Raw genomic sequence first — 15165 nt, 5'->3', positions numbered from 1 at the left:
CGACGATTCACTCCCCAAGTGAGCCACAACGGGCCGGTGCGCGCCGATCCGAAGCCGGGAACCTGGACCTCTTCCGGGTCTCCCACGCGGGTGCAGTGTCCCAATGCATTGGGCCATCCTCAACTGCTTTCCCAGGCCACAAGCAGGGAGCTGGATGGGAAGTGGAGCTGCCGGGATTAGAACCGGCGCCATATGGGATCCCGGGGCTTTCAAGGTGAGGACTTTAGCCGCTAGGCCATGCCGCTGGGCCCGATATTTAGATTTTTAATACATATATGGCATGTTGTGCCTCTCTCCAGCTGGGTGTGAACTGGAACAAAGTACTGCTATCCTTGATTAAGACACCAACACCAATCTGATTAAGCAAGGAGAGCTATTGACAGAAGAGCTATTGACCGTAGACAAAAAAATATGCTAAATATTTCAGAGAGTTTAGTAAAGCGAAGGAATTAGACAAATTCAAGAAGAAAGGCTACTTTCTAGGGCAAATAATTCAGTTTTGCCAACAAATAGATGCCATGAAAACACAAAAAGTGAAGAGACGCCTTTAAATCAGTGACACCTGAACATTGACAATACAGGAAATCAGAATAGAGATTAAATAGTTGGAATTAAGGAATTAGAGCCACTTCTCTTCAATGTAAATATTGACATTGTATATGCTTAAAACATGTTCTTCTCAGTAAAGGTGTATAATCGTATTTAGGGGCAAACCATCATGATGAATCTGAAATCTGACTTTAAAAATGCAATACAAGAGAAACAGCAATGAAGAAAACTGGCTGCATGCTGTGAACTGTACAGGTGAGCGAGTTGCACAGGTTCTCATTCACTAAACTATCCTATTTGTGCATGCTTCAGTCTCTATTCAAAAGTAAGTACAAGAGATACTTACCGATAAGATCACTTCGATCCAGTAGCAACTCAAGATCTTTATCGCTAATGACTTTTTCTCTTGATCCTTTTACTTCCCTATAGGAAACAAAATGTTCAAGTCTATATGAATAAATCAAAACCATAACCTACATTTTTTTCTAAAATTAAGAAAGCTTACCTTTCATAATCTCTAGATTTTAATAACTCCATCAATTCTTTAGGATCTAAGAAATTCTTAGATTGATTTAATCCAGACTGACCACCTTTGAAATGATCTAAAACAAAATATAAAAATATTAGAATTTGTTTTAAAATTGTAACTGTACATTAGACATCAGTGGTTTACAATAAAAAAAGAAAAGACTCCAAACATTAGGAGAAACAACTAAAATTGATTTTGCTGGTAGAAATGTAAAATTGGAGGTTCACTTAGGAAAAGGTTTAATATTTATACACCCTGCCTCCTAGATACAGAACAAATGAATTATGTCCACAGGGTTTATTAAAAATAACCACAATCTGAAGACAATCCAAATGTTCATTAACAGAAAAGTGAATATAAAGATGAGTAAAAGTAGTTGTATATAAAAAACACACACAACTGAACAGTTAAAGCAAAAATTCTCAGAATTCATGTGACAGAAACGAGAACAGTGCTGGGGCCAGGATCACGGTGTACTCAGTTAGGATCCCACCTATGATGCCAGCAACCCAGGTAGGTGACAGCTCAAGTCCTGCCTGCTCCTCTTCCAATCCAGCTCCCTGCTAATGTGCCCAGGAAAGCAGGGGAACGTGGCCCCAGTGCTCGGGCCCTGGCACCAAGGTGCGAGACTGAGAAGATAAACTCTGGGCTCATGATAGCCACAAGCCTTTAATGAATGAAGAAAAGAACTTCTTAAGAATATATTTTTAAATTTTTTTATTTGAAAAGGCAGAGTTACAGGGAAAGGAGAGACAGGGAGACATATTACATCTGTCGGTTTACTCCCAAAATGTCCACAAAGGTCAGAGCTGAGCTGGTCTGAAACTGGGAGACAGGATCTGCTTCTGGGTCTTCTATCTGCGCAAGGGGCCAAGCACGGGAGCAAAGCCCCAACTGCTTCCACAGCTCTTTGAGAGAGTGGTTTCACAAGTAGACCAGCCAGGCCTCAACTCTGTGCCCATACGCAACATCAACCCAACAACCGGAAACTCAACCTGTAAATAAATTTTTATAACATTCCTGCAATACTACTGATATACTCTAAAACAATTTACAAGAAGGTTGGAAGCTTTCTCAAAATTTAACCAGGCCACGTATCAGGACTGGACACTAACATAATGCCAAATTCCCAACAGAGTTTGATGCCACGTCTTACCTCTGCCCCTTTGTTCCTCATTTGAACACACACTAATTGTCTTTTCATGTCTATAATCATGAACTTAGTTTAAGACTCTCAGCAGCTACACGTTTTCAACTGCTTATTTAAATCTTTTCATATTGAGCCGCACCTTGCAGTACAAATGAACAACTGAAGGAAAAGTATGACTAACCTAATCATACTTTTGGGCCTGGCACGATGGCTCAACTAGCTAGTCCTCTACATCCAAGCTCCAGGATCCTCTATGGGTACTGGTTCACATCCCACGTACTCTACTTCCCATCCAGCTCCCTGTTTATGGCCCGGGAAAGCAGCAGAGAATGGCCCAGGGCCTTGGGATCCTGAACCCACATGGGAGACCCAGAAGATCCTGGCTCCTTACTTTAGTCAACCCAGCTCAGTTCGGCTCCAGCCATTGCAGCCATTTGCACAGCGAACCAGCAGATGGAAAGATTTATCTCGTTCTCTCTGTGAATCTATTTTTACAATAACACTTTTTGTTGAGATTTTTTTTAATTATAACTTACTTTTATGGATGATCAACTTTTCCAATTTTCTTTTAGCAGCTGCCCTTTCCACAATTTTTTGATCAATGGTATTTGCTGTAACAAGGCGATATACAACAACTGGTTTTGTCTGACCAATTCTATGACATCTGTCCTGGGCTTGAAGATCAGACTGAGGATTCTTGAAAGTTAAAAAGAAATATTTTGTTAGCCTCATGGTATGAGCAAAGTCAACATACATGATCCGATCAGGAACTTATAAATATTGCCTGAACTCAACTTAGACTTTCAGAGTGGCTTCAATCTCATTCTTGGCACATTTGACAGTCATTTTAAAAAATAACATTCCAAAGGAAACATCTTAAATTTTTATATGTAATAAATCTGATTTAAGAAGTGATCCTTAATTATAAAGATACTTTTCAAGAGATAAAAGAAACCGCAACCTGTACCATTTAAAAGTTTTTAAATTAAAAACGGGAGCATGTACTAACATAATAATACAGGGAAAAACAATGGGAGGGAATGCAGGGTTGGAGGGGGTACTCCTATACCTGTGAATTTTATCATGAAAAAGTAATGACAATGAAAAAACAAAAAAAGAAAATGGAGGCATAATCAGCTTATTGACAGCACTTCCAACTCACCCAATCACTATCATAAATTATAACTGTATCTGCTGCAGTCAGATTAATGCCCAAGCCACCAGCTCTTGTACTCACTAAGAAGATAAATACATCTGGGTCTGTGTTGAAGCTGTGCATCTAAAATCAAAAGGAAAGCAAACATAGCAAATTAGGAAATTAACCAGCCGGTCAAACTAATCATCCAAGGCCGAGAAGGTATTTTGTTAGCTAGTAAAATGTCTAATGATGCTGATAAACACCTATACTTTACTGAGCTTTGAATTTTAAAAAACATAAAACATAGGAATTTAAATGTAAAAAAATAGTAGAAAGAAAATTCCTACTGGTTTCCAAGGAGATAAGGTAATAACAACGGGTAAATTAATTAGAAGGGAACACAGAAAACTTTCTAAGCCAGAGGCAGTTTTATATCTCAACAGGAGTTTGGGACATATTTAGATGTTAAAATTCAATATACACTATTCAGGATAGTTAAATCTCACTCTCAAAGGATAAAATATCTTAAATGCATTAGAAGATAGAGTCATTTACCTACAACTTATTTTGAAATGCAACAGTAACAGAGGATGGAATGTTGAGTGGATAGAGCAATTACCTGATGCTGTAACAAGTTACTTAATCAAAGAGGTACAATAAAATGTTAACAGCAGGGGGCCCAGGACTATGAAGCAGTTAAGCTACTGCTTTAGACACTAGCATTCCATATTGGAGACCCAGCTGCAACATTTCCATCCTAGCTTCCTACTAATGTGCCTGGGAAGGTTCTGGAAGTGTTTGGAACCTGTCATTCACACGTGAGAAATACATGAATGGAGCTTCAGGCCCTGGCTTGCACGTGGCCCAAAACTGGCTGTTGTAGCCATTTAAGAAGTCAACGAACAGGTGAAAGACATCTCTCTCATCCTTTCTTTGTCACTCTTTCAAACAAAAAAAATTTTTTTTGAGTTAATGGTATATTTTTAAGATTTACATTTTTTATTGTAAAAATTTCCCGATTTTTCACCATGTATATTTGAAATTTTCACAATAAAAATGTTGGGAAGGAAAGGCAGTAAGTCACAAGGAAAATTTTTCTTATTCTAATATTTCCATAGTATTGGCTAAGTAGGGTATGATGTATAAGACTGTACCAGAAAATATATATACGCTGATACAAGAACCAAACATGAAGACTTTCTTACAGTACACTATGTTTATTTTGACTCTGCCCTGGGATTTTCAATCATTTCTGATCAATTTGTCTAATAATCATTATTTTGAACATTACTTCAAAAATCAAGAAAGTTTTGAATATAGTCTTACATTTTTCTCTCTCTCTGAGTAAGACATGGATCCATCAAGTCTGCTAAAGTTGAAATCCCTAAGCTGGCAGTAATCCATCAAAATGTCCAACATCCTTGTCATTTGTGAAAAAAGCAGCACCTGAAATTTAAACACATTTTATTATATATACTAATAAAAAATAAATCAAGTACTTTTTAAAGATTACAATCAAAAACAACACCTTGTGACTTCTTTTTTTCAGCTCTGGCAACATTCGATCCAAAATTAAGAATTTCCCAGAATTTGTTACTAATTCTTCGTCAATCTGAAAAAATGACCCAAAAGAAGAGAAATGCATCATGACACTTACTAATCATTTATTTCTGAGTTAAAATTATCTTAATAACTCAAATTTATAGTGATAAGTCACAATTTCTTAAAATTGGCTTTCTTAACTCATCCTTCTCATTTAAGAAATAGATATTTCTCAAGCAAAGACACATTCTAGAACCTGTGAGCTACACAATATTTAAAGAGACTTCACAAGAGAACAGCAAACTCAGACTGTGTATATATTAAGAGTTACCCTTAATGATGCAAGCTTCCAACAAAAGAAAGATGTATAAAAATTAAAACACTGTTACTCATAAACCAAGAATTGAGACTGCAGGAATTTTTCTTCTTTTAGTGAAATTATCTCATCAAGGAAGCACTTTCATTTGTGTAGTAAAGCTTTATCTTCTTCCTTACTCAAAGAACATAAAGCAGCAGTTCTCAGACGGGTCTACCTTGCTCTCTCGGCAGTGGCTAGATTTTATAGGTCAATACATCTGGGGACTGCTGGCATATAGCCACAGTTGCTGCCAAATGTTCTACAGCAAAGACATTACCTTAAAAAGTTCAATAAGTCAAAAAATGTCATATTGTCAGCAATAAGTAAACCCTACTATAAACCAGTAAGAAATAAAGGTCAACTAAGGTTATTATCAAGTGATTTCTTTTAATATTATTACTATCCCATTTTTCTATCAATTACTACAGAAAGGAAACTACGGTCCTGGCATAGTAGCCTAGTGGCTAAAGTCCTCATCTTGTGCACGCCAGGATCCCATATGGGCATTGGTTTGCATCCTGGCAGCCCCATTTCCCATCCAGCTTTCTGCTTGTGGCCTGGGAAAACAGCCTTTGGACCCTGCATCCATTTGGGAGACCTGGAAGAAGCCCCAGGCTGCTGGCTTCAGATTGGCTCAGTTCTGGCCATTGTGGTGACCTGTGGAGAGAACCAGCAGATGGAGGATCTTTCCGTATTTCTTCCGCTCTATATGACTTTCCAATAAAAATAAATAAACTTTAAAAAAAAAAAAGGAAGGAAATTTCACTCACTCAATCTGAAAACCCACAACTCAGTATTCTCCTGTGGCTACAGAAGCAATGAACAGAGCAGCCAAGCAGATTGTGGCAAGGTGAACGCTAACGAAAAGAACATGGCACCAAGGACAACTATCTCTAAAATAACAAGTTAAATCAACTACTTTACAAAATGTCAGACAATGAATTCTTAGCTATTCATATAAAACACTGATTACCTTGCTCAGTCAATGACCATCACTTTAACTCTCTTGGGGTTCTTTGGGGGCCAGAGCTATGACAGCAGTACAGAACCACCTGCAATTGCGGTATTCCATTTGGATGCTAGTTAAGAGGCCCAGCAGCTTCCTATTCACACTCCAGTTCGGGCAACCAGAGAAGCAGGGAAAGGCGCCAAGTTATTGGGCCCCAGCTACCCACGCACAAGATAAGTCAGCCTTAGTCACTAGGGCCATCTGCGGAGTGAACCAGCAAATGGCAGACCATTCTCAATCTCTCTCTCTCTGCCCATAACATTACCTTTCAAATAAATTACTAAAATCTTAAGTTTATATGTATGCATAAAGATCTGCTAAATTTGAAGGAAAAGTCTGAGTTTACTACAAGGGTTATAATCTTTCTATGGCAAACAGCATTAGCATTTAAAAAATAACCAAACCAAATAAAATTGCATTTTCTTCTAATATAAAAATCACAGACAACAATAAATTACTAAATGGTACTCACCTTAAATTCTTGTGTAACAGGATCTATAGGGTACTCAATCAAATATGGATGATTACAACATTTACGCAGTAACATCATTATATTCTGTAACTTCAAATTCACCTCAGATTCTAGTGGGACACTCATTTCCACAACAGTTCTATCAAAAACACACAACGCATGAAAATGAGAAATGCAAAACAGAACACAGAGTCTAAAGAAAATTCAAACTTGTTTCTTTTTCATAATACAGTTCCCTCCCTTTCCTCCCCCACCCAGTAAACTTATTTTTAAAATCACACCTTTCTCGTTCCACCTCTGGCTGAATTTGACTGATCAATTTTTCCAATTCATTAGGGAAATCATCTATCTTGCTGTAATTTATTGATTTTCTAGTTCGCCGTTTGGGTCGTCCAGTAGGACTTAGCTCAACTGTTTCTTTCTAAAAGACAACAAAATAAAGACTATCTGATTAAAAGCTATATTCTTTAGTCAATATCGTAATGAATAAAATTTTTTAAGATTTAAAGGTTAAGCAATTCTCAAAGACAAAATATCAGACACCCATAATCTGAACCCAAAGCAAAATGCTGCATTAAATTTGCTGTCACACCAATTAGCAATCTCAAAATAGCTATTTCAGTAGAGAAAAACTGAGGAGGAATAAAACCATTTTGAACTTACATTCTAGTAACCACAGCAGTTATCAATGCCATCCCACAAAAGCTATGCTTAATTGTATAAACACCTTAGTACAGTCCATCTAAAATGACTGTGTGTTGGTTAAAAATACATTCTCAAGCCTGACACAACGGCTTAACAGGCTAATCCTTCACATGCCAGCACCAGCATCCCATATGGGCACCAGTTCTACTCCCGACTGCTCCATTTCTATTGAGCTCCCTTCTTGTGGCCTGGGAAGGCAACAAAGGATGGCTCAACTCCTTGGGCCCCCGCACCTACATGGAAGCACCTGGCTCCTAGCTTTGGATCAGCTCAGTTCAGGCTGTTGCAGCCATTCAGGGAGTGGACCAGGGGAGGAAAATCATTCTCTCCTTCTCTGTAAATATGCCTTTCCAATAAAAATCAAGAAATCTTTAAAACAAATCCATAACCAATCAGTGCAATTAGGGTTAACCTGGATTAATTAAGACTAGAATCTATATTTTTAGCAAGCATTACAAATGCAAGCAATACAGGGCCCAGCACGGTAGCCTGGTGGCTAGAGTCGCACCTTGAATGCACTGGGATCCCATATGGGTGCCAGTTCTAATCCTGGAGGACCTGCTTCCCATCCAGCTCCCTGTTTGTGGCCTGGGAAAGCGGTGCACAGCCCAAAACCTTGCGGCCGTGCACCCAAGTGGGAGACCCAGAAGAGGCTTCGGATCAGATCAGCTCAGCTCCAGCCGCTGCAGCCACTTGGGGGTGAATCAATGACAGAAGATCTTCCTCTCTGTCTCTCCTCCTGTCTCTGTATATTTGACATTACAATGATTTTTTTTTAAATACAAGCAATATAAACATTTTAGCACCATGAAAAACTTATGTTAATTCCATTTTCCCACAAACTTTCTAAATTACATACACAGACACCAGCTAATAACTTTTCCAACTCGTTTTATATCTTATACTCTAATCAGAAATTAACCTACAAATACTGAAAATGTGTGAAGAGCTTCCAAAGACTGAAATCAAGCATGAAAATTTATACCCCACAATTCATTTTCAATGTCTTTCAAACCCACACTGTACCTCACTGAACCCAAACATTTTTGCAATGGTGCGGTTCACAATGGCTGTGTAGAAGATCTCTTGTTTCTTTGAAAGGGGTGCATAAACAACTACTTCTCGTTTCGGAGGAACTTCCAGAGCAACATCAGATTTCAGCCTTCTCAGTAAGAAAGGTGTCAGAATCTAAAATGAACAAGTATAAATGTTAAGCATTTCTATTTTTCCAGACAATTTTTCTCCTCACTCCTTTATTTTTTCTCCTTAATTCCTGTGTAAATAATTATCAAGTGTAGAAATGATATTACGGTATCATCATCTTGACATTTTCCTAGGTCAAAACAGCACATGATAAATGTATTACACTTATCCACAGCATTTCACCATACACTTATCATTCAAACATTTTAAGAATATTTTGGCAGTGATTTAAAAAATAGGAAAAGGTGTTATTCAATGTCACAGTGATAGTTTCCCACAGTACTTTCTTAGCTATACTACATCATGATGATGATGTCATGCCAAAACACATCTCTTCCTTAGTAAGTCTTTTTCTCTCAGCACTGAAAAGCTGCCTTGACAATAATTGGCACAATGAAGTCTGTAAACCTCAGATTCATGCACGTGCAAATACCAAAGTTTACCTAGAAAACTGAAAGGGAAATAAAACTTCATCGTTACACAAATCTTTAAGAAACAAAGTTTCAACTCATAAAGAACTACAAATGGTCAACAGATGAGCGACACATGAATAATCAGAACCTCTTCAACTCTGATGGGAACACATTTTCAAGAACTTCTAATTCTCAAGATTGGTGTTCATATTGAGAAGTAAATATCACAATTCCTGGGAATTTCTATCACTCCCTTCTAGAGTAATTTGCTTATCTCAATAATACTTCACATCCAAACCCTTCAAAGTATGCTTTTTTTCTGCAGGTTTTTTTTTCTAAAAATAAATAAATAGATAAATAACCAGAAATAAGCAAAGATGTAGTAATGAATAGATGCCACCACCTTGCTTATGAGAGAATATTTTTTTCAACAGAAAGAGACAGTTAATTACGGAGGGACAACACAATGGGATACTAACCAGCTACTAAAAACTGAAAATATGTGCTTGGAGAAAATGTTCTATTTTTAAAACTAGTTTAGGGAACATGTTTATTTATTTTCTTTAGTTTTTATTTGTTTGAAAGGCAGAAAGACAAAGAAACAGAAACATCCCCATACACATACACACACACACACACGGAGACATTCCATCTACTCATTCACTTAAACCACTAGAGAAACGGGCTGGGCAAAGGCAAAGGCAAAGGCAGGAACTCCGCTTGGTTCTCATCGACCCGTGACAAGGACACAAGAACTTGAGGCATCCAGATGCACATTTAGCAGGAAGCAGCCAATATGGATGTCTTAACTGTTGTGTCAAATGTCCCATCCCAGCAAGTTTATCTTAAAAACAGTTCTCCCTTACAAAATATAAATAAAGCTCATGGTACATGATTACAAACATAGAAAAGAATCAGTATGGGCATTAACTACAACTTCATCACTGAGCATATACAGCCAGGGAGTACATACTAAATCAAAGCGAATGAGGTATTATTTTTACTTTTCATCTCTCTACTATTTCACATTTCTTTTTTTTTTTTTAGATTTATTTATTTTTATTACAAAGTCAGATAAACAGAGAGCAAGAGACAGAGAGGAAGATCTTCTGTCCGATGATTCACTCCCCAAGTAACCGCAACGGCCGGTGATGTGATCTAAAGCTGGGATCCAGGAACTTTCTCCAGGTCTCCCACCCGGATGCAGGGTCCCAAGGTTTTGGGCTGTCCTCCACTGCTTTCCCAGGCCACAAGCAGGGAGCTGCATGGGAAGTGGAGCTGCCGGGATTAGAACCAGCGCCCATATGAGATCTGGGTGTGTTCAAGGCAAGGACTTTAGCCACTAGGCCACGTCGCTGAGCCCTATTTTACATTTTTCTCATAGGCACAAATAAACTTTAAGATCAGAAAAATGGTAAACATTGAATAAAATTACCAAAATACAACTCAGAAGCTATTCAAGCCCAAAATATTTGGAGACCTTTAAGATTATGTCAGAAGACAGATGAGTGGGAGGGCTAGAAATTACAGGAAACAGCAAGAATGGAATAGAAACCAATTATGCAAGTAAAATAGACAGTTTGACCAAAAAAAATGTCACATAACACCACATTTCACCTTTGGTTGGTAACCATAGGGAATAAGATGAGCATATATATGGAAGGCAAAATTGGATAAGTATTCTGGGAGTGAAGAAAAGATGTCATTTAAATCCGAGGAAAGCCCTGATTTTCTAAGCCTCTAACAATGGCTGGACAGGCAGTCTAGGGCTCCCTTTTGACTCTATGTGCCCACAGCAAGCATAGTAAGAAAGCAGTCAAAACCTGGTGCAACATATGCAGTACGTTCTGTTCCCTTTCTTTAGCAATAATATCTTCAGCAGTTTCAGACAGACTGGTGATGTCAAACCAAGACTCAAAGCTAGAAGAAAAAAAAGGTACAAGTCAATATTCCACACATTCAATTATATTAACAGAATATATTCTGTGATTTCATATTAATCTCTCTTTATTAGAAAGTATCAGTACTGTCATATCAATTCGTCAGATTCAACTTCAATTACAAAGAAAAGACCACATTTAAAATACAAAAATAAAATAATTGTTATTTGTGATATTAGATATTTTTCTAATTATATTAATAACTTTACAATAGTATAAACTGAAAGATAAAAGCACACATTCTTATAATATTTTAACAATTTTATAAGTGAAAATATATTCCTGAACATTTACTGTGGTTCATCTCCAGAAGCATAAATCTGACCTACTAAACCTTAGTTCTCTGCAATATTAAAGTCCATTAAAATGAGTAATCTGGGGGCCCAGTGGCGTGGCCTGGCGGCTGAGGTTCTCGCCTTGAACGCATCGGGGTCTCATATGGGTGCCGGTTCTAATCCCGGAAGCCCGGCTTCTTATCCAGCTATGCTTGTGGCTTGGGAGTGCAGTCGAGGACGGCCCAGTGCTTTGGGACCCTGCACCCATGTGAAAGACGCGGAAGAGGTTCCTGGTTCCCAGCTTCGGATCGGCACAGAACCGGCCCGTTGCGCTCACCTGGGGGGTGAGTCATCGGACGGCAGCTCTTCCTCTCTGTTTCTCCTCCTCTCTGTATATCTGACTTCGTAATAAAAATAAATAAATCTTAGGGCCCGGCGGCGTGGCCTAGCAGCTAAAGTCCTTGCCTTGAACGCCCTGGGATCCCATATGGGCGCTGGTTCTAATCCCGGCAGCTCCACTTCCCATCTAGCTCCCTGCTTGTGGCCTGGGAAAGCAGTCGAAGACGGCCCAATACTTTGGGACCCTGCACCCGCGTGGGAGACCCAGAAGAGGTTCCTGGTTCCCGGCATCGGATGGGCGCGCACCGGCCCGTTGCGGCTCACTTGGGGAGTGAATCATCGGACGGAGGATCTTCCTCTCTGTCTCTCCTCCTCTCTGCATATCTGACTTTGTAATAAAATAAATAATTCTTTAAAAAAAAAAAACAACTTTAAAAAAATAATAAAATAAAATTAAGAAAAAAAGGAGTAATCTGGTTTTAGGCTGCAGATATAAGTAATACTACCAGTCAGTAAATCCACTTATAAAATATGCATAGTAACACTTACGCAGTAGATAAACCTCAGTCACTTGAAACAAGTTTAAAACGCACATTATCAGCCTAAATCTCAATTCACTAGGTTTCCCATAAGACCCAGAAATCTTGTGCTTTAATTTACGGTCCAGAATTAAAATAAGAAAGCCTGGGGCTTAGACCAGTACTTGCTACCCAGATTGGGAAATTTGCAAAAGAAAAAACTGAAAGTTATTTTCTCATATTCATTCAGCTGCCCTCCTCCAATGATATCAAAATAAACATGGATAAATTCTTTAGACTGGATTTTGTTGTATCTCCACCTTACCTACAGAAGCGTCGCTTCTTTTCATTCAGAGGAGACTATTTGCTGAAAATAATTATTTGCAGTAAAATGCTAGGCTAAAATTGGAAGACTTTGTGCTTTGGTTCTAGTGTGAACTACTTATGTTTTATTCCCTCCAATTATTTATCAAAAAATTTTTAATCCAACTGAAAGTATTTTACAAAGATTTTTTTAAGTTTTATTATAAAAACATTTCAAAGTAGAATTTACAAGTTTCACTTTTAATAAATCCAAATGTTTTAAATACTCTTATTTGTCTTCTCTCACACAATCTGTTACAAGATGTACACGTGTATGTGGGATCTTCAGAGTTCATGCAAAATGGATATTACAAAAAAAAATCTATGTATATATTCTAAAATTCTTTTAATTCTACTTATCCATGAACTTTTGGGAAAAAAAATATTACAAACAATCTGACATTTAAAAATGTATTGATTACCTAGAGAAAAGGAAATTATTTTAACAAGATACAGTTTTTGAGGTTTAGCAAACATAAAAGTCACATAACTGGCTCCCCTACCTTTTTAAGTCATCAAATACATCCGGCAACAAAAAGTTTAGCAATGACCAAAGTTCTGATAAATTGTTTTGCAATGGTGTACCAGTCAAAAGAAGCTTATTATCAGCATTGAACCGTTTTAACTCCCTTATTAGACGGCAGTTCATATTCTTAATTCTGTGTCCTTCATCTACTATCAAGTATTTCCAATAGCAATGCTAGAAAATGAATCAAAGGAAAAATTTTAAAAGATGATCTCACAATTTTTCTGGAAAGCAAATCTACAAATATAAATGTTGACTCTTATCCAATATCCATTATTGAGATGATTATGTTTTGCTTTGGAATACTAAAAGAGTAATTGATTCCTTATATTATTTTTAATTTTTATGTTCCTAGAACAGACCTCAGCAGGTCATGAACTAACACGTAAAGCCCATCTGCTGTCATGTCTTTAAGTCAAAGCAGTTCATAACTTTCCTTAATCCATGTCTCCCACATGGGTAGCAAGAAACCAATGACTTGATCCATCAGGAATGCCTTCTAAGTCTGCACTGGTGGGAAGCTACAGTCAGGTGCTAGAGCTGAAAATTTAACTCAGGCACTATAATGCAAGTTAGGGTGACTTGAATGATATGCTCAATTCCTACTCCAGCCAAATTTTGATATCAGTGTTACAGACTAAATTTCTAAATAACTGAAAGCTTTATTAGTAACATGCTAGAAAATATTAAACAGCGTTAGACTCCTTATCCTTTCAAATAAATTATTTTCATTTTCCTTAAAGGCAGAACAGTACAATCAGAGCGTGAGTTCCCATCCACCGGTTCACATCCCAAATGCCTACAACACCCAACTTGAGCTAGGACAAAGACAACCCAAAACACCCAGATCTCCCATATGGGTTCATAAGGTCCCCAACGCTTGGGCCATTGCCTGCTCTCTCCCAGAACACATTAGAAAGCTGGTACAGGGCATGGCACTGTGGCCTAGAGGCTAAAGTCCTTGCCTTGAACGCACCCAGATCCCATATGGGCGCTGGTTCTAATCCCGGCAGCTCCACTTCCCATGCAGCTCCCTGCCTGTGGCCTGGGAAAGCAGTGGAGGACGGCCCAAAGTCTTGGGACCCTGCATCCGGGTGGGAGACCTGGAGAAAGTTCCTGGATCCTGGCACAGTATCAGCCATTGCGGCCACCTGGGGAGTGAATCATCGGACGGAAGATCTTCCTCTCTGTCTCTACCTCTCTTTGTACATCTGACTTTGCAATAAAAATAAAATAATTCCTAAAAAAAAAAAAAAAAGAAAAGAAAGAAAGCTAGTACAGGTACAGAAGAAAAGTAGCAGGAACTCAAACTAGCACTCCAGTACGGGATGTGCGTCTCCCAAATGCCACAATGTCCAGCCCAGAGATTTTATTCTTTTTTTTCCCCCTAAGATTTATTTGTTTTTTATTTGAGAGGCAGACCCACAGAGAGGAGAGACAGAGATATTCCCTTTACAGGTTCACTGCCCAAAATGCCACAACAGCCTGTGATTAGCTGAGTTGAAGGTGGGAGCCAAGTGACAGCCAACTGGGAGCCAGTCATCACATGCGTGCAGGATCCCAAAAACCTCAGCCACCCTCAGCTGCTTTTTGAGGCCACAAGCAGGGAACTGGATTGAGGTGGAACAGCTGGGACATGACACAAACCAGCAACCAACACTCATACAGGATGCCAGTGATAAAACACAGTGGATTAGTGTGCTATGACACTGTACCAGCCAACACAGTATAGTAACAAAATAGAAAAAATCAACTCTTTAAAATTATTTCAACATAATTATTTTTCTGGAAATAAGGAAAACTAGAAAACCTGCCTCAGCACTAAAAACCTATTAAAAATGCCAGAAAAAATGTAAAACACCCTTTATAATAATTAGAATAGAATAATAAATCTAAAGAACAAATTGGTACTGAAATCTCTTATTTTTATCACTCACAAATAGGTACTTTGGAACACTAATCCCATTAAGTGTCTTATCTAACTAAGACACTTAAAATTATAACACAGGCTCAGTGATGGCAAAATGTAGAAGCATTCTAGCCACCAGCAAATGGAATTCAAAAGCAAGACAAGCTATTTCAAAGCAGTCTTTGTGTTGTTTTCCCAAGTGGAAAACTGGAGTAACTTGTACAGTG

At 38.2% G+C, this 15165-nt stretch overlaps 1 protein-coding gene across 1 annotated transcript in view; it reads right to left on the bottom strand.

Annotated features, from left to right (window-relative positions):
• The window catches only part of HELLS (helicase, lymphoid specific), a 37177-nt gene that overhangs the window by 1758 nt on the left and 20254 nt on the right, over positions 1 to 15165 (bottom strand). The window contains exons 11-21 of the mRNA XM_058671383.1: positions 13007 to 13203; positions 10892 to 10988; positions 8479 to 8640; positions 7029 to 7168; positions 6748 to 6886; positions 4895 to 4978; positions 4693 to 4812; positions 3391 to 3507; positions 2765 to 2924; positions 1055 to 1151; positions 896 to 972 (exon numbers count right to left, since the gene is read on the bottom strand). Coding sequence (XP_058527366.1) covers positions 896 to 972; positions 1055 to 1151; positions 2765 to 2924; positions 3391 to 3507; positions 4693 to 4812; positions 4895 to 4978; positions 6748 to 6886; positions 7029 to 7168; positions 8479 to 8640; positions 10892 to 10988; positions 13007 to 13203 — 1390 coding nt within the window. The remainder of the gene's footprint in view (positions 1 to 895; positions 973 to 1054; positions 1152 to 2764; positions 2925 to 3390; positions 3508 to 4692; positions 4813 to 4894; positions 4979 to 6747; positions 6887 to 7028; positions 7169 to 8478; positions 8641 to 10891; positions 10989 to 13006; positions 13204 to 15165) is intronic.

The sequence above is a fragment of the Ochotona princeps genome, chromosome 13 (assembly GCF_030435755.1).
Source record: "Ochotona princeps isolate mOchPri1 chromosome 13, mOchPri1.hap1, whole genome shotgun sequence".
In the NCBI taxonomy this organism is placed as follows: domain Eukaryota; kingdom Metazoa; phylum Chordata; class Mammalia; order Lagomorpha; family Ochotonidae; genus Ochotona; species Ochotona princeps.
Note: the sequence above shows the minus strand (reverse complement) of the source record. Positions and strands in the feature narration are given on the sequence as shown.